The sequence below is a fragment of the Lagopus leucura genome, unplaced genomic scaffold (genome assembly GCF_019238085.1).
Source record: "Lagopus leucura isolate 7727_CA_CO unplaced genomic scaffold, USGS_WTPT01 Super-Scaffold_100014, whole genome shotgun sequence".
NCBI lineage: Eukaryota > Metazoa > Chordata > Aves > Galliformes > Phasianidae > Lagopus > Lagopus leucura.
Window position 1 is genome coordinate 1,645,113 of NW_024962268.1, and position 20,246 is coordinate 1,665,358.

The 20,246-nt window shown below is 46.0% G+C and overlaps 1 protein-coding gene across 1 annotated transcript in view; it reads left to right on the top strand.

The window, feature by feature from the left end:
- The first annotated feature begins 12,783 nt into the window (after positions 1–12,783).
- MAP1B (microtubule associated protein 1B) overlaps positions 12,784–20,246 on the top strand; it is a 61,513-nt gene continuing 54,050 nt past the window's right edge. Inside the window, exons 1-2 of the mRNA XM_042875175.1 lie at positions 12,784–12,976; positions 18,045–18,146. Coding sequence (XP_042731109.1) covers positions 12,799–12,976; positions 18,045–18,146 — 280 coding nt within the window. The 5' untranslated portion in view covers positions 12,784–12,798. The remainder of the gene's footprint in view (positions 12,977–18,044; positions 18,147–20,246) is intronic.

The following is a 20,246-nucleotide window of genomic DNA, read 5'->3' on the forward strand; positions in this document are numbered from 1 at the left end:
TTATTGCTATCAGCTTCCAGAATTGCAGTAAACTAAACGCACTGCACAATGAGGATAAGCCAGAGGCATTGTGTCATGGGTACAAAAGAACTGCAGTACTTTACTGTACTGAATATACTATTACCCCAACATAGTAAACTTTTCAGTCTCTTCTATTTTGACTGGAACTAAAATGTGTTTATAGCGTGCTTTTTTTCCAGTGTGCCTGGATTTTAAATTCTCTGAGATATAATGAACTTCCTTTGTTAACGCTACTGCAGAAAGCAAAAGCGCATCTGGAGAATAGATGAACAAACTCCTCGGGCTGAGACAGCAAAAGACAAAGCAAAAGGAGAACAATCACTCTCTCATGCTATGAAATCTCAACTTCACTATTTTGCACAGTGACGATATCTCCCTTTTTAAAAAGTGTTGCAGAATCACAGAATTGTAGAATGGTTTGGGTTGGAGGGGACCTTAAATGTCATCCAGTTCCAACCTCCTGTGATGGCTGCCATCCACGAGATTGGGCTGCCCAGGGCCCCATTGAACCCAGCCTTGCACACCTCTATTGATGGGGCAATCTCTCTGGGCAGTTTGTTTCAGTGTCTCACCACCCTGTGAATGAAAAATTTCTTCCTAACATCTAACCGAAATCTCCCTCTTTTAGTTTAAAGCCATTCCCCTTTGTCCTATCAATATCAGACTGGGTCTGAAGGCTTCCCTCCTGTTTGTAAGATCCCCTCAAGCACTGAAAGGCCATAATAGAGAGAGAAACACTTAGTAAAGAAAACAGTAGAATAAAAACTAGAGAAAAAAGCAACCTTGGAAGTAATATATATAGGGAGAAAATTGATTAGAAGATACCAAATGTGATACACAAAAATGGAGAAGAAATACCTTTGGTTTTGCTGTTTTTCAAGAATTGAGTACTTTCTGGCAAAATGCAACTAAATGTGGCCTAAAATTTGAAAATGATTGAACTCTGCTACATTTACCTTTCTTTCCCATGTATTTCAAGCAGCTTTCCAAAGCTGAGCAAGTGCAGCTTATAAATGAGAGGAGACTAATGAAGGTCAAAGATGTAATTTACAATAAATGCATTTATGTGACAAATATAAAATATATTGTTTCACTTGGCTGAGTGGCTCCTCTCATTCATTCATAATTACCTAAGTTTACTTTCCTCACTAAAACAAGATTTTAATAATTTTTACTGCTATTAGCAGTGGAGAACAAATTCAACTCTTGGAAGATGAGCTGGATTTTATTCGGTTTATTTATCATCAGAAGAAATGTTAATTGAATCCTCAGTGCAAAATATCAGTATAGTTGCATCAACCCAAAATAACTCAGCTTGACTTTCAGTGTTTATTAGATTCTAGATTGTGTGTTCATCCTCAGGCACAGGGAAAAACTAAAAAAACAAAAAACAAAACAAACAAAAATACAAACAAAACTAAGCTCTAAAAAAAGCTTTTAAATGGAAATGTGTCTTGGAAATCACTGGAAAATAATGCTTATGAAAGCTCTAGTGGTTACTCCAAATTAGACAGTAAGGCAGTGCCAGGCTGGAGACACACTGGATGCCTCAGATTAGTTCACAGAATCACAGAATTGTAGGGGTTGGAAGGGACCTCCAGAGATCATCGAGTCCAACCCCCCTGCCAAAGCAGGTTCCCTACACCAGGTCGCACAGGTAGAATCATAGAATCATAGAATCATAGAATCACTAAGGTTGGAAAAGACCTAAAAGATCACCCAGTCCAACCGTTCACCTATTCCCAATAGCTCCTACTAAACCATGTCCCTCAACACAACATCCAGTCTTTCCTTGAACACCCCCAGGGTCGGTGATTCCACCACCTCCCTGGGCAGTCCATTCCAGTGCCTGACCACCCTTTCTGAAAAGTAATACTTCCTCATGTCCAGCCTGAATCTCCCCTGCCGTAGCTTGAAACCATTCCCCCTGGTCCTATCACCAATGACACGAGAGAAGAGGCCGACCCCCAGCTCACTACAACCTCCCTTCAGGAAGTTATAGAGAGCAATGAGGTCTCCCCTGAGCCTCCTCTTCTCCAGGCTGAACATTCCCAGCTCCTTCAGCCTCTCCTCATATGGCCTGTGTTCCAGACCCCTCACCAGCTTTGTTGCCCTCCTTTGAACACGTTCCAGGGCCTCAATATCTTTCTTGCAGTGAGGGGCCCAAAACTGGACACAGTACTCCAGGTGCGGCCTCACGAGTGCTGAATATAGGGGAACAATCACCTCTCTGCTCCTGCTTGCAACACTGTTTCTGATGCAAGCCAGGATGCCATTGGCCTTCCTGGCCACCTGGGCACACTGTCGGCTCATGTTCAGCCGAGCATCAATCAATACCCCCAGGTCCATTTCCTCTACGCAGTCCTCCAGCCACACCGCCCCAAGCCTGTAGCGTCGCCTGGGGTTGTTGTGTCCGAAGTGCAGGACCCGGCATTTGGCCTTGTTGAAACTCATCCCATTGGCTCCAGCCCAGCTCTCCAGCCTGTCCAGATCCCTCTGTAGGGCCTCGCTACCCCCAGGCAGATCCACACTTCCAGCCAATTTGGTGTCATCTGCGAATTTACTGAGGGTGCACTCGATGCCCTCATCGAGGTCATCAATAAAGATATTGAAGAGGACAGGCCCCAGCACCGACCCCTGCGGAACACCACTCACGACCGGTCGCCAGCTGGATTTAACTCCATTCACCACCACTCTCTGTGCCCGGCCCTCCAGCCAGCTCCTTACCCAGCCAAGAGTGTACCCATCCAAGCCTCTGGCTGCCAGCTTCTGCAGGAGAATGCTGTGGGAGACAGTGTCAAAGGCTTTGCTGAAGTCTAGGTAGACCACATCAACAGCCTTTCCTTCATCCACCAGATGGGTCACTAGATCATAGAAGGAGATCAGGTTGGTCAAACAGGACCTGCCCTTCACGAACCCATGCTGGCTAGGCCTGATCCCCCGGTCACCCTGCACATGCCGCATGATCTCCCTCAAGACGATCTGCTCCATCACCTTCCCTGGCACCGAGGTCAGGCTGACAGGCCTGTAGTTCCCCAGATCCTCCTTACGACCTTTCTTATAAATGGGAGTCACATTGGCAAGCCTCCAGTCTTCTGGGACCTCACCAGTCAACAAGGAGCGCTGACAGATGATGGAAAGCGGCTCGGCTATCACCTCCGCCAGTTCCCTCAGCACTCTCGGGTGGATCTCATCTGGCCCCATCGACTTGTGACAGTCCAGCTGGAGCAGTAGGTCTCTGACTGTTTCTTTCAGAATCACAGGGGGGTTAGTGTGCTCCCCAACCAAGATTACCAGGTCAGAGAGAGGGGTATCCTGAGGATAACTGGTCTGACTTTTAAAGACAGACGTAAAGAAGGCATTCAGAACCTCCGCCTTTTCCTTATCCTCAGTGGTCACATTCCCAGCCTCATCCAGCAAAGAGTGGATATTCTCCTTTGTCCTCCTCTTACTGTTAATGTATTTATAAAAGAGTTTCTTATTCCTTTTCACACCAGCGGCTAGGTTAAATTCAAGCTGGGCTTTTGCCTTTCTGATTTCACCTCTACACATCCTAACAACTTCCCTGTATTCATTTTGAGTGGCCTGTCCCTCTTTCCACAGGCGGTAGATTCTCTTTTTCTCCCGGAGCCTCAGGAATAGCTCCCTATTCATCCACGCTGGTCTTCTTCCCCGCTGGCTCATTTTGCAGCTCAGGGGGACTGCCTGCTCCTGCGCCCTTAAGACTTCCTTCTTGAAGAGCAACCAGCTCTCTTGGACCCCTTTGCTCGCTAAGACTGAATGCCAGGGGACTCCCCCTATTAGTCCCCTGAACAATTCAAAGTCCGCCCTCCTGAAGTCCAAGGTAGCAGTATTACTATTCCCCCTCCAGGCTCCACCATGAATCACGAAGTCTATCATTTCATGATCACTCTGTCCAAGACAGCCTCCAACCTCCACATCTCCCACCAAACCTTCCCTGTTTGTGAACAGCAGGTCTAGTGGGGCAGTTCCTCTCGTGGGCTCTCTGACCAGCTGTACCAGGAAGTTGTCCTCTTCGCATTCCAGAAACCTCCTAGACTGCTTCCTCTGTGCTGTGCTGTACTCCCAGCATACGTCAGGGAAGTTAAAGTCCCCCATGAGGACAAGGGCAGGCGACTGTGCAGCTTGTGCCAGCTGCTTATAGAATACCTTGTCTGTTTCTTCATCTTGATTTGGGGGTCTATAACAGACGCCCACCAGGGTGCCTATCTTGTCAGCCCTTCCTCTGATCTTTACCCATAGGGATTCAACGTTATCGTCCCCAGTCATAATCTCAGTAGCGTAAAAGCATTCCCTAACGTAGAGAGCTACACCGCCATCCCACCTTCCTTGCCTATCTTTCCTGAAGAGTTTATAGCCATCCATTGCAGCACTCCAATCGTGGGAGCAATCCCACCACATTTCCGTTATGGCAACTAGGTCATAGTTTGCCTGCTGCACAATGGCTTCCAACTCTTCTTGTTTGTTGCCCATGCTGCGTGCATTAGTGTAGACGCACCTCAGCTGAGCCCCTCGCCTCTCACCTAATCCCATTACCACTTCCCCAGGCTGCTCTCTAGCAGGCCTGGCTTTATCCCCCTCCCCCTTCCTATCTAGTTTAAAGCCCTCTCTACAAGTCCCGCCAGCTCCTGGGCAAGTATCCGTCTCCCTTTTGGAGACAAGCAATTCCCATCAGCAGACCTCAGGCCAGATGCCGAGTAGACCACCCCATGATCAAAGAATCCAAAATTTTTGCGCTTGCACCAGCCTAAATAGGCTAAGTAGGCATCCAGGCAGGTCTTGAACATCTCCAGAGAAGGAGAGTCCACCACCTCCCTGGGCAGCCTGTTCCAGTGCTCCGTCACCTCACTGTACAGAAGTTCTTGCGCACATTTGTGCAGAACTTCCTATGCTGCAGTTTCTGGCCGTTTCCCCTTGTCCTGTCTCCATTCACCACTGAAAAGAGTCCGGCCTCGCCATTCTGCCCCCCACACCTTAGATATTTATAGACCTGGATCAGGTCCCCTCTCAGTCTTCTTTTCTCAAGGCTGAACAGACCCAGTTCACTCAGCCTTTCCTCATAGGAGAGATGCTCCAGGCCCTTCACCATCTTCGTGGCCCTCCGCTGGACTCTTTCCAAGAGATCCCTGTCTTTTTTGTACTGGGGAGCCCAGAACTGGACGCAGTACTCCAGATGAGGTCTTACCAGGGCAGAGTAGAGGGGGAGGATCACCTCCCTCGACCTGCTGGCCACGCTCTTTTTAATGCACCCCAGGATGCCATTGGCACTCTTGGCCACCAGCTCACATTGCTGGCTCATGGCCAACCTGTTGTCCACCAGGACACCCAGGTTCCTCTCCGCAGAGCTCCCCTCCAGCAGGTCATCCCCCAACCTGTACTGGTGCATGCAATTATTCCTCCCCAGATGCAAGACTCTACACTTGCTTTTGTTAAACCTCATCCGGTTTTTTTTTGCCCAGCTCTCCAGGCTGTCCAGGTCTTGCTGAATGGCAGCACAGCCTTCAGGCGTGTCAGCCAATCCTCCCAACTTTGTATCATCAGTTCTCCTGCACTTGTTGCTGGTGCCATACGTAGTTTGTAAACAGCCATCAGTGGCACAGTGGAGAGGTAAGGGAATCAGACAAGCAGCCTTGGGAAATGTTTCCCCCTAAAAAGAGCAGTTCAAAGAGATCACAACACAGTCTGGAAAATGCTTACTCACAAGAGCATTCAATTAGCATTCGGACCTGGAGCCAGAGCACATTGGCATTGCTTGAAAAGCAGCTGACAAGCAGCATGCTGTATGGCAACCCCACGGCATGATGCTGTCTATGCTCCTGCTTTGGACAGACAGCCATGTTAAAGGCAGCAGAGTTTGTTACTGTGAGCTGGAGGTCCATAGGACTCTGCAGGTGCCTTCTCAGGGGATGTGAAGCAAATCAGGAAATCAAGTCTGTTGTCAAAGTTCTAAATTCTCTGTGGTAATCAGCATCTCCAAGGGACAGTCTGTACACGTGATAAAGGCTGAAATTGGATTAAAATCACAGGGATGGAAAAATGGGTGCCACAGGGATCCTGACAACAGATCGCAGGGTGCTGCTGCCCTGGCCAGCGCTCTTCATGGGAAAGGCAGAGGACCACAACTGTGAGTTGTTGTTCTTCCATCCTTAAGGGATGAGGTGACCGCTTCAGCCTATGTCTGCCTTGGCATACCTCTGTGCAACTCCTTGGGCTTCGCAGGGCTGGGAAATAGTGCTATAATCAACACTCTCTCCCTTGCTTTTTCCCAAATTATGAATTGCCATTCCACTGACTCTCTTGAGGAGAGAGGCCATTGTCTAAACTCTGCAGAATGATCCTTGCTAAGCAAATCCCAGCCTCCTGCAGAACATGGATGGCCAGGAATAACTTATCAAATAAAAGGGAAAATAAAGCAGAAGGAAACAAAATATCATAGGAAAAACATCCCTATATCATCTTCACTTTGTATCACTACTGAGAGTGCATGGAACAGACAGATAAATGGTAGATAAAATATGAAGGGACATCAAAAACAAGACAAAACGATGCTGAAAAATTGAGTAATAACAATCTTGCTATTAAGCCTAAACAGAAAAAGCAAGAAGATAGAAAGGAAGCAGATGGTCAGTCTTGCAGGTGGTATGAATAAATAATTCTGGTGTTTTGTTTTCAGGTAGGTAAAATGAAGCTAACAATTCCTCTTGTGCTGTACCATACCAAGTTCTACTGAAAATGAGCATGTTTTGTTGTAAGTGCAACAGTTTAAGATAATTATGAGAGTATGACTAAAGGGAACCTTAGTATTAGGACTGCTCTGAAAGTAGTGCTCCTTATTTTATTATGTTGGCTCACAACAACAGAGGAAAATGTTAGTAGTATGGCAGTAGAAGTTGACCTACATAGAAAGACTAAAGCCTACTTAGGCAGAGCTATACATTATTCTCATAAGAATAGGCTGCATTTCATTGCAACTTACTACATCTCTTCAGGTAAAATCCAGAATGAACAGCCACAACAGAACCCTTGCAGGAATGTGGTCTGCATGCATATTAAAAGTCCTGCATTGGCATGCAGAATGGTGCAGTGCCCTGGTTAGAGCTGCTAATTACATGAAATTGCTGTGGCCTTGAAGTGCTAGCAGTGCAGGACTATGATCTGCTGGACCTGTGCAGCATGCTGATGAAATAAAGTTCACCTAGAATTCTTGCTTCCTGTTCCTTTTTATACAGTAGTAATATGGCATTTCTGCTATGGCATGTTCAAAAGAATATGCAGATTGTTACTTTCCTGCCCATGCTTGCAGTAACTAACAAGCCTGACACTGAAGAACGCTCACAACCCCCTGATGGGCCCCTGAAGGGTTGCAGCATAGGCAGGAAGCTACAGTATTGAATGCATGCAGGCAGCACCATGCCCATCACAGAATCACAGAATCACAGAACGGCCAGGATTGGAAGGGACCTCAAGGATCACGAATCTCCAACCCCCTGCCACATGCAGGGCCACCAACCTCCCCATTTTATACTAGACCAGGTTGCCCAGGGCCCCATCCAATCTGGCCTTGAACACCTCCAGGGATGGGGCATCCACAACCTCTCTGGGCAGCCTGTTCCAGCACCTCACCACTCCCTCTGTAAAGAACTTCCCCCTGACATCCAACCTAAATCTTCCCTCCCTCAACTTAAAACCATTTCCCCTTGTCCTGCAGTTCAAAGAGTTGATTACCCTGCTGTTTATAGGCTTCCTTTAGGTACTGAAATGCTGCAATGAGGTCACCCTGCAGCCTTCTCTTCTCCAGGCTGAACAAGCCCAGCTCCCTCAGCCTGTCTTCATAGGGGAGGTGCTCCAGCTCGCTGATCATCTCTGTGGCTCTCCTCTGGACCCCCTCCAACAGCTCTCTGTGTTTTTTGTACTGGGGGCTCCACGCTTGGACACAATATTCCAGATGGGGCCTCACAAAAGCAGAGTAGAGCACCAGCTCATGGGAGTCCTCAGCTTCTAGCTGGTCCCAAAATTGAGCAGGTGACAGTGCAGATGTTGTCATTCAAAACCTGAGCCTTGTTTTTCTCCTCCCTCCCCAGTCAAGAGAGAGGTCTGAAGCAGGCTTGGAAGGCAGCACATGCTAAGGCTCTAGGCTGTGGTGCTCCTTAGGATGGTGTCACCACGACAAACAGCACTTTGTCCTTAGAAGGCAAAGGATGTCCTTCAACAAGTATTAAAAAAATACAGCAGAACTCACTCTTGTAAATCCTAGCCACATCCTGTACCAACAGATCATTTTTCTCTCTCTTGTTCTTCAGGGCTTAGAGATGCTTAAATAGAACTAAAAATCTACTGCACGATGCTGATTTACATTCTCTTGCCATTAGTTTTGTTGGTGAAATTTTAATTATACATCCAGCTATGTAGGACAATGGATATCATCACTTTTAATGTTCTTATTATCAACTATTACTGAATTTTAAGTGTCACCCTTACCAGTAAACAGGGTCTAATTACCTAAGATTGTCTTATTTCCCCTCACTGCAGAAGAAATGTTTTTTCCATGCAACTATGGACTATGAATTTTTTGTAATGTATGAGGATAATTTTATTTAAAATAATTAATTTCTGATTTGTTCTTTTTAATAGGAAGAAATTCCTTTTCTCACATTTCTTTCTCATTGGTGACATAAAATATATTTTCATTTCCCTCCTTTTTTTACTTTTATCCTTTTCCTTTTCCATAGAACAATTAGGGGAAAAATACTCTGAACATACATACACACACACACATATATATATTGCAATTGGAATCTACAGCAAAATGTTTCTTGGTGTTATTTTTCTCTCACTTCAAGAGAGTCGAAAGTGAGATAAAATGTTATTTTTAAAATCAGCAGTGCTGCTTTCCTCACTTTTTTTTCTTCTGCAATGTTTTTTTTTTTCTTCTTCACTTTTTTTCTTCAGAGAAAGTGGGAGGAATGGGAAACAGCAGAAATACCATCTGAAATGGGTATTTCACCACAAGCATATGAAAACTTCTTGCTTTTGCTGTGTAGAAAATAGTAATTAAAGTGGAAGAATATAATTTAAATTAGTTGAAATAAATGTCAGCCAAGTAGTTTTTATTTGCAATGTAGTTAAGCACAAGGCTCACCATATTAAGAAGTCAATGTCTCCTCTTAATATGTCTTTCCCAGAGATGAAGTCCTTCGATTCTCTCCCAGCTCTCTCTGCTGCCACTGCCCCTGACTCCTTCTATTCCTGACAGATGGGAGAAGCAAGAGCTATACACCTGCTTCCTGCAGACCGCTCTCCTGGGCTAGGGTCAGTGCCACTAAGGCCATCACTGCCGAGCTGTGGACATGAAGGCTGGGCTGAGTGGGTGCAATGCACCATGCAGCCCTTGCTGCTGTGGGTCACACACAGGGGAGCACTGGGAGTAGGTGGCCTGGGGAAGGCACAGGGTACTCTGCTGTGGGTGCCCCTGCTGGGGCCGGGGTTGGGCCAGAGGGGCACAGGTCCTTTCCAGCCTCAGCCAGTCTGTGGTTCTGCAGTCTCTGCTGTAGGCTGGCAAAACTTAATTGCCAAAATAAACAACATTGCCTCTTCTTATGAAAAACCATCCACTTCACGAACCCATTTCATAACATGTTCTGCAGTCCTCAGCTTAATGTTTTATTTAGTGAAGAGAGACTAGTTAAAGAGCCTTCTGAGCTACTCTGTTAAGTTCTTAAATTGGTCTGAAGCAGCTTACATGGACATGCATTTATTTTCTGCTGGCGGTAACATCTGTCCTTGGTTGAAGGGACAGCCTGAGGGCTTGGACATCACTGAGATCTCATTTAAAGCCTGAAGATATGACTCGAACAAAACCTGAATGTTAGTGGGTAACAAATGACAGCACCACCAAGAAGTGTCTTCTAGTTTTAGACTTCAAGTGCTTTATTTAAAACTATCTATTTACTTTAGAAAACACCATATCCACAAGAAAAATACAGCTTTATGTGCAATGTTCGACTACATTCAGTTGTGGGATACCAATCTGCTACTAAATGCCCTGGAGAAACAAAACTGAACCAAAGCAAACAAGAAGACAGAACACTGGATATCAATGGTTGTCCCTTTAAAACAGCAAGACATTCTCCATAGTCCTCCTTCCACCACTGGAGTGGCATACTTACGTGATTTAGCTGCAGCCAGAAAGCTGACATCACTTCAAACACGGAAGGTCACATGACACTGAGTCAGCTTTACACAGCACATCTCCACATTTCACCCAGCAGCCGATCTGTTGATGCGCTCCATACTGCAGAATACAAATGGGTTTCCAGATACATAAAAACAAACAGACATGGGAGTGGCCAGCAGGGCCAGCTGCAGTTTACCCACAGGCCACGGAGCTGGGAGTCTGCAGGTTTCTCAGAGGCATACTCATGGGGTTAAAGCATCTTCTCTTGTCTGACTTCCATCTCACATGAAGTGATGTAAGCTGGTGAAAACATGAGGGCAGAGGTCTACATCTCTTGTAGCACAAGGCCATTTTCTCCCAAAGGCAGCCCAGATGCTCAGGGTTTAATATGTGAAGCATCTCCACCATCACAAGGACTGGCTGTAACCCTCCACCTGCTGTCATACAATGTGCTTACTGCATATTCTTCACCACGCAATATCCTCATAGAACAGAGGACTACCTCAGCAGGCTATTTCAGGTATAACTGTATCACCTACCTGTACATCAGCATTTTCTTCTTTGATTCAGTAGATTCATTGAGCCTTTTACTCTGTTTATCTACACGTATTTTTCCACAGATGTTTATGTCTTCACTTTTTCTTAAAAAAAAAAAAAAATATTGAAGTGCTAAAAAGCAAATATAATGCATTTTGCATACTGGCTTGCATTTCCAAGAAAAATGCCTACTTGTGAAACAGGTTATCGTTTTACCATTATGTCTGGGAATGACTACCCACATTTTGCAAACAGTGAGCAGATCCTCAAAGAACCTTCCACACAACAGGGATCAGATGCTCATGTTAGTGACTGGCACAGGCATATGCCCCAAAACCACATACTGCACTGGGAGAAGCAAGGAGCTGGCACTAGTGGGCACCACGTGGCAAAATACTAGGGATATGTGTATGCAGAATACAAACTATCAGGGTGGGAGCATCATTGCTAAGCAGGTATGCACTTATCTTAAACTGCATCTGTGTTCTTTTCCTAATGGAAGCTGCAGGCTCAACAGGGAAGTACTGTAGAACAGAGGTGCCCATGAGCACAGCGCCAGTTTTAGGAGAAATGCTACTAGTCTTTGGGCATCTGCGTGACTTCATTTGTTCTAAAAGAAGTGTCAGACCTAACTCTGGAGGAGTGCTGCTCTTATCATCATCTCAGCCACCTGATGTGGCTGTAAAAGTGCCTACAGCCCTTGGTGTACAGCAGCACAGCAAAAGTCTCTCCTGGATGCAGCATCCAACCACATCATGCTGTACTAGCCAAGGAACTCAGTGCTGAATACAAGCAGAACTACTCATTCTAAAGCTTCTAGGTATGGTGGGCATAGATGATGCTATGGACCTGCATCTAGAATAGCAGAGATTCAGTCTGAGATCTGGGCAGAGACAATCTGGAATCGTCAAGTAAATGACAAGTGCATGCCAATTAGAATGACTGCACTGTGCCCCAAAATAAAGTGCTTACTCTAAGAAAGCAGAGCTGGGGTATCTGTTCCTCCAGGCAAAGACTGAGTGCAACCAGGGCACACCAGGGCGTGGGAGCAGTGAGTGCTGCAAGGAGCTGCACGTTGACATCTCCTCAGCCAGCAACCAGAACATGTGTTGTAAATGAGGCTATCAACATTTATATCCTCTCCCAGGTCCCACACCACTTCAGTCACACAAATGATGCTAAGTGTATCCCAGCACCTGGTAAAGTGAGAGGAACATCTTCAGGAGGCTGATTTATCCCAGAGCGCTCCATCCAGATGGTAACTGAATTTACCTCTTGAGGGGGTTTTGGTGAACACGGGAGAGCAGATGTCTGGCTTTTACACGGCTTTCCTGAGGAACCCGCCCTTCCCTTTTGTGATGGAAGGTGTTTTCCAGCACTACTGGAGCTGCCTAAGTGTGGTGAAAAAGGGCCACCTAAAGCCCTTTGAAATTCCGAGGCCTTAGCACTACGGTTTCCCAATGCTTGTCCTATCCACAACCCTTGGGGTGAGTCGCAAACCCATGCACCTTGCAGGTACGCAGGAGCCCTACGTTTGAAGCATCTTTTTAAGCAAGCTGTAAGACTATCACTTAGCTTGCTGGCCGTAAGGGTTATCGAGCTGTACTGCACCACCGCAGGGCGTTGCAGAAGGCCGGGTCCCAGAGCCGCATCCCGCCCGGCTGGGCGCAGCCGGAGCCCCGCAGTGGCCTTAACCATCGAGGGCCGCGGACTGCGAGACAGCAGGACTTTGGGGTCCGCCGGCGACCCTCGGGCGTTGTTCGCACCCCGCGTCCTTCCTGCTTCCGGGGGCCGCCGCGGGGAGGATTTGCTGCAGATGACATCAGCCGTGGATGCTGGAAAAGCGGCGGCGGGGATGCGCCGGCTCCCCCCCTTCCTCCTCCTCCTCCTCCTCCTCGGCAGGTCCCTGCCCTGCCCCGTCTCCGTATAAAAGCGCGGCCGCCTCCCCGCCCGCCCTCACTCCCTGCCGCCTGCGGAGCCGCCGCCGAGCGGCCCTTCCTTCTCCCCTCAGCGCCCCGGAGCCCCGGGGCGGAGCGGGGGGCGCGATGGCCACCGTGGTGGTGGAAGCGGACTCGGAGCCCTCCTGCAGCCTCCCAAACCCCGCCGCCCCCTCTCCCAGCCTGTCGCACCGCTTCCTGGACAGCAAGTTCTACCTGCTGGTGGTCATCGGCGAGCTGGTGACCGAGGAGCACCTGCGCCGGGCGATCGCCAACATCGAACGAGGTGAGACGGCGCCGGCGGAGCGCTCGGAGCGCGGCGCCCCCTCCCTCCCGCACGGCCCCGGCGGCCGCTCCCCGCCCGCTGCCCGCGGCGCCCCGGCGGGGGGCTCCGTACTGCCGCGCCCGCTGCCCCCTGCGGGGCGGGGAAACGCCCAGCCCAGCTCCGAGCGCCGGCGCTTCTCTTTCTTTAACCGCGGATCCCGGCCCCGCCCGCACCCCTGGGCGTCCCGCGGGGTCCCCCCGCCCCGCGCCCGCAGCCCCTGCCCCGCGCTCCCGCCCCGCGCCATTGTCGGGGCTGCGGCGGACGCCCAGCCTGTCTGCCCGGAGACACCGGCGGGTGGGCGTGGCGCAGTCCGCACTGCGGTCCCTATGGCAGCCCGGAGCGGACAAAGGGCGCCCGCGCCGCCGCCGCCGCCGCCGCCGGGAAGGAGCTGGGTGGGGGCTGCAGCCGATCCCCGTCCCCGTCGCAGAGCCGCAGACCCCGGCGGCGATGGGGCGTTTTCCCAGCGACCGCAGGACTGCGGCTCCATCCCTGCGCATTGTGCCCAAGTTTCGGCAGCGCGATGCAGAATCCTCCGGGACAATCCGAGCGTGACACACACCCACTCCTGTGTTGAAAGAAATAAAAAGATGCTGGTAACGAGGCTGCAGACTGAGTGCCCAGCCCCGTTATTGTCCAGCTCGGGCTGCTGTGGCTCGCTGCTCGTTTGTCCTTTCCCAAAGACAGCTTTAGGTGAAGGTACCATACGTGAAATGACCAAGTTCTGTAAGTTTTTGATCCGGTTTCTAATAAAGGATATTGCGGTGTGCATGGGGAGGTGAAAAGCCCTGTTGCTGTAACAGTGGTATGAAGCACAAAGGAATGATTGGCGGACTCCATAGTTTGCTAAACTAGCTTAAGATGTGATTTTTTTAGCATATGCCTTGATCTGGGCTGATGAAAGTGCAAAAATCAGAATTATGCTATTGTTAGAAAGGAGAGAGGGAGCCTGCAAGGGGGATTTGGTAGCAGCCTTGCATGTAGGTGTGGTTCAGCACTCCAGCTAGGACTTCGCTTGTCTCTATTGTTGTGTTCTCAATCCTTGTTGCTGCAGTTGGCGATTTTTCATGGTTCTTTTTCATGGCTGTTCATGGTAAAGAGCTGCCTCATCCCAGCTTACCAGCTTCACCGAAACCCGTTGATCTTTATCGCAACCATTGTCTCCTAGGGAGAACTACTGATGCAGATGCTTTGTCATTCAGAGCTTCTTCAGCACTGCGCTTCCCTCATTTTAACTAATTGTTGATTCTGTTGGAAGTGAATTGGCTGAATTTCAATTAAATTGATGCAATTTATAGAGCAAAGGGATAAAACTTCTGTAAAGACATCTTGATGTCGTCCTTGCTCAGAAGAAATGTTCTTCAGTCGCTTCTTGAAGCTTCTATTGTACAGCTGCTGCTGCATAGCTCTGTTGCTGCTACCAATAAGCGTAGCACCTGCTACGTTCTAGTTCTAGATATTCAAGGGAAACTTTGGCATTTTTATTCATCATTTTGGATGGGAGAGTCACCTCACTCTTCCTGGACTGGGATCTTGCCTGCTAGGAAAAAAACCTTGGTCAGATTTTGGGGTGCATTGTTCTGGATCAGTACACTCTAAGTCTGAAGGTCTGTCTATTTGAGGGCTTGACTAATCTTTCTCTTTGGGAAGTGCAGTGTAGTTGAGAAAAACTGGCTTCTTTCAACCTTTGTCCTCAGCAAAGCCATAAATGATTTTAGGGTTCTTGATAAGTCTGCCTCAAGGTCTTCTCTGGTGCATCTTCTAAGTGCCAGAGAAAATTATGGATTCATGCACTGATCTGCAGAGCAATACGCCAGCGAAAACATCTCCTGATAGGACATCAGTGGCGTGATGCTACGTAACCTGGTGGAATGCAGAGTCATTTCTTAATATATCATGAAGTGGGAATTGCTTGGCAAGCTGCATTTTCAGTAATTACATTTGGGATGCCATTTTGCTGAGGGGGCAGTCTTCCAAACCACCATCCAGTAAAGAAGAAGAGGGGAGTAAGGAGAAAGCTTCAGGATCTTTCCACTGATTTGGCAGATGCTGCTGGGTGTGCCCTGTCTGCCGTCTGATTAGCCCTGTGTCTAGTGGCGCTGTGCTCCAGAGACTGCAGAAAGAAAGAAATAGCTACAGCTCAGTCATCCTCCCAGTAGTTTCTTCCATGCTGAGAATAATACACATCATTGGATTGACCTTGGATTTTTGTTCAAGATTTACTTCCATTGTATCCAAACTTGATTTGGTGATATAACATACTTGATACATTTATGTTACATTTTAAGGTATTTGTATAATTTTTGCATCCAAAATGCTGATTCATGCATCTGCAAATCTGGCCTATTTTACCCAAATCTCATTTTCAGACTCAGTGTGGATAGCATATCTAAGCATTTCTTTTTAGTTATTTTGCACCAAGTACTGCATTTTGGACACTGATGGGCTCAGTGGTATGACTACGCCTAATCAGAATGATACACCACTGCAAATAAAAAAACAAACAAACAAACAAAAAAAGAAAATGGTTTGGGATGGTGGGCAGTCTCTGTCATTAGCAGCAGTGCTGAATCATAGTCCATATTGCTTAACTGACCTCCAGGAAGCTTTGCAGCCTTCCCACGCAGTCTCGCTGTTGAAGGCCAGTGAGCTGCTGTCTTCTTGTTTCTTCAGGTTCAACACTCAGTGCACTCCAACTTCGTTATCAGCATCAGTTCACTACTCATATATTTCATCTGTGCTGTACGTGTGCAGCAATATATCATATTCACTTTCTTGCTCTCAAATATCCCAACACCTGGAAGATATTAAAGCTTGCTGAGCTGTGTCTGCCTGCCAAAACTACGCCCCGAAAATGCACCATATGGCCAAGAGATTTTTGAGAAACGAAAAAAAGGAGACTTGCAGAAGAGTCACCGCTTATGCCTCTGAACAGTGATGTCTAAGTCAGGAAACAGAAGTGATTGATGATAGTTCCAGTATTTTACTTCAGAGTGGTAGTGAAACATAGATGATACTGTGTTTTCAAATCTCTTTAGAGATCTTTAGAGAGCTTTGCATCTACCTAACTGGGAGGATATCCCAGAGACACCTTGACTGGATTGCTGACAAGGAACAAGTACTCAATGAATTCTCTCTGAAAAAGCTCTTGAAATGCAGATACCCGTATTTGCATGGAGAAGCTCCTTGGAGCTGCAATGGAAGACCAGGAGAGCAGATCCGGTTTCTCTGCTCTTTCTCCTCCTCATCCTTCAGCCCTGCAACATGGGATCTGCCAGAGGGAGCCCTGATGTTTCTGCTGCCTTAAAAGAAGATAAAGCACAGGAGGCAGAGCTGACAGGAAAATTAGTGGCCTTAAACCCAGATCAAGTTACCAGCAGAAGTGCTAGTACTGGTCGCACAGTGTAAGGAGTTGGCCACATGCCTTTTCAGGCTTCTCCAGTCCAGAAGTACCAAGACCCAAAGTGGTTTAACCCAATGTCTTCATGCACAGACGTGGCCAAGCTTCTGGGAAGGGGCCAACAGATGCTTTCTCATTCGCAGTTCCTTTGGCATTTGCTACCTAATCTGTATAGGTTTCAAGACAATCTCTTAGGAAAAAAACATAAAAATCACAATAATGTTGGTGTTCAAAACTACAACAGTGTCTGGACCTATATAATATGCAACTGTCTGCTCATTGTTTTTGACAGGAAAACTGTGGAAAAGTATTAAAATGTATTCTGTTAATTTGACTTGTTTAAATGTTTGTTTGTTTGTTTACTTTTAAAGATAGTCATCAAAATCATACAGTAGGAAAATAAACTTATCTTTTGGTTTCGGTTATTCTTCCTTCCTCCCCCATCAAATGTCAATTCTTAAAATGTGTGATTCCAAAATATATTTTTATGATCATGTGTCAAATGTCTCATTTTCTTTGTAGCTGAGGGGAGAACAGAGATGTGATGTTTTTCTTTTCTAAAAGAAAAAAGATCAAGGGTAGCATTTCTAAATATCAAAACTAGGGTTTTGATATTCATAAATAAAAGATCACTTACATTTTAATTTGAAATCTTGGATGCTTCAAAGGTTTTTGAATAAAGAAGTCATGGACTCATAGAATGACTTAGGTTAGTAAGGACCTCAAAGATCATGTAGTTCCACTCCCCAGATGTGGGCAGAGTTGTCAACCACCAGATCAGGTTGCCCGGGGTTCCATCCTGCCTGGCCTCCATGGATGCACCTCCATGGATGAGACATCTACAGCTTCTCTGGGCAGCTGTGCCTGCACCTCACCGCCCTCTAAGTAAAGAATTTCCTACTAGCCTCTAACCTGAATCTCCCTTCCTTTAGTTTAAAGCCATTCCCCCTTGTCCTATTATTATCTGACTGCATAAAAAGTTGGTCTTCATCCTGTTACTAAGTTCCCCTCTAGTAATAGGAGGCTGCAGTAGAGTTTTCCCGGAGTCTTCTCTTCTCCAAGCCAAACAAGCCTAGCACCCTCTGCCTTATAAGAGAGGTGCTCCACCCCTTCAGTCGTCCCTGCAGCCCTCCTCTGAACCCATTCAAGCAGCTTCATGTCTCTATATTGTTGGTGGCCTTAGTACTTTGTATTTAAATATTAACTTGCAACGTGCTAGGTAATGCTGTCCTTCTTTCAGGGGAGCAAATACAATGTCGCCTGATTCACGTTTCACATTTTCACTTTTATTAATTAGTCTTCTGCTATTTTTAAGTCAATTCAGGGACATCAGTGACTTCTCACCATGTGGCCACTAGGATGTGGGACAAGCAATCATTAAACAGGGGCTTGAAAGGAAAAGGAAAGGAATCTGCCATTTGGAAAGGCAGATTTCCTCTTGCGTCTGACTGATCCCTGTCCAGAGTGCTTCGTCTGGGCACTCAGCACTTTGCAAAACTTGGTTGTGAGGTGTGACAGAAAGAGAGACTGGTTTTTGGAATTTAGAAATGTGCAAATAACCTGGATGTAAACTGGGAAATTTTCTAGTGCTGATATATCAAGCTAGATGTGTTTTTGTATTTTGAATTTTAGGAATCCGATCATGGGACACAAACCTGATTGAATGCAACTTGGATCAAGAATTGAAACTTTTTGTTTCTCGCCATTCAGCTCGATTCTCTCCTGAAGTTCGAGGTGAGCTTTTAGGCATGTTTGACAAAGTGTTACATAGCCCATTTTCCTTTGTGGATCTTTACAATGAGTACTTTGCTCTGTTTTGTTTTTTGTTTTGTTTTTAATATTGCTTGAAAATTACTTATGTTTTTTAACTGTTAGGGCAAAAGCAAACGTTTGAAGCATTAAACTAATTAGACTTCAGGTTAGCTTGATATGTATCATTGTGATTAATTTTGGGACCCCATTAAAATGAAATGAATCTCAGTTTTTGACTGGATCACTTGTGTGTATTGCACTAATCTGTGTGGCTAATCCCAGAGACTGGAGCTTGTTACCTATGGTAGGCAGAGCACATACATAAAATAACCTGAAGGGTTAGCTCTACAGTTTGACAGAGCCAGAAACAGTATTACCTTTTCTTGTAATGAAAACCCAAGGGGTGGAGGGTCTGTCTTCACTCACAGGAACATTCATAGGCTCTTATGAGGAAACTGGCACTTTACAGGGCTTATGATACTCAGCCAATTCTTCTGCTGCCTTTTCTTCAAGCCTGTCCTTTCTTTACGAGGTCCACACAGGTTTAAAAAAAAACACAACCAAACAACCAAATGAAACAAACACCACCAACTTGCCCTCCCTCTCCCCCAATAATTTTGTGAAGTGTAAAATTCAATTCTGTTCTGGTTACGTGGGAATCCAGTTTGGTAAGTTTTTCTTTATCTCTTCTTTTTAACCATCTCCTTACTTTAACACAAATGCTAATTGTGCATGTGTGAAATTAACCTTGGCCTCCATATATAAACAAAATATACACTTCTCGAAGTACAGCTTGCTTTCATTGGTGAAAACACTGTGATCATGAGCACATTGACAAGTACAACATAGACGTGAGAAATGTTCTAAACTCTGGCTTCAGGATCATGGTGAAAAGGGCTCTGAAATACCGTGTCATACTGCCACTTCACATGCATACGGTCTTTTGCTGTGCACAGTTGATGAAGAGATCCTGATAGCTTGCTAGCATGATTGCACTGACTTATGGTTTTAAATAAAATACCAAAACATCTCATGTAATGAATTCTTCCTCTTGCAGCATTGGATATAGCAAATTTTGCCATTATTTCTGCTTATCTATTGAGCCAGATTCAAGACAAAGATGTACCTCTATAGCTTTTCACCTGGTTCAAAAAACAACTGGTCAAGCAATACTCAGGACTGAATTACTCCAATGCACTCAATGTTTTTTGCCATCCCATTAAGATGTTACTTTTTGATAGCATTGAATGAATTAAAATAAAGCTAGTTTCACATGGTTAAATACTGTGGTTTCACGTAATAAATGAAAGAACATTATGAACCTTTTTTTTTCAATTCAAATTTGAGTTCAATTTCAACCAATAATATAGAATCTTCTAGGAATTTTTCTTTAGGAATTATATATTTCATTGTGTTTTTTTTCTTGTTTGTCTAGACTTGTCTGTTTTGTCTGTCATTGTGTTGAATTACAGCTTAATTGCATGTGACTGGAATTCATCAACAGCTCTATGACAAGCAGTAATGAATGTGTTTTTCAGCACTGCACAATCTTTAAACAATAAGCTGCCAAAATCTACATTGAAAGAGTACTGAGAGAGCTTTAAACCTGGAAAAAAGAGAAACATCCAGGAATAAAACTAACCCTCTTCACCAGCTTCTTCTCTCAGACTGTGTGGAAACCCACTGGCACTTTTTGAGTCCCATGGCACAGATTAGAGGACAAGATTTGAGTCTCTCTCTCTGGTTCTTTGATGTTGAATCTGCCTTGAGGCTCCTTTGAGTTCTCATGACTGATAGAGCGAGGAGGATGGGATTTTTTTTTGTTGCCCTATGTTGATATAATTTCAAAATATTTTCTGTTACAGTGCCTGATTGTTGAATTTTGGTGAGTGCTCGACCTGTGAAACTGGCAACACATACTACACGTGTTAAAGAGATTATTGTGGGCTGTGGTCTCAAACTCAGAAATTCAGTGGGCTCTGGGTAACTAGGTGATCTCTTGTCCAAAGCAAGTATTCATCCCAGGTGATGGGATAATGTGTGCCATGTCAAATGGGGTGTAATTAAATAGTCCTTTTCTTC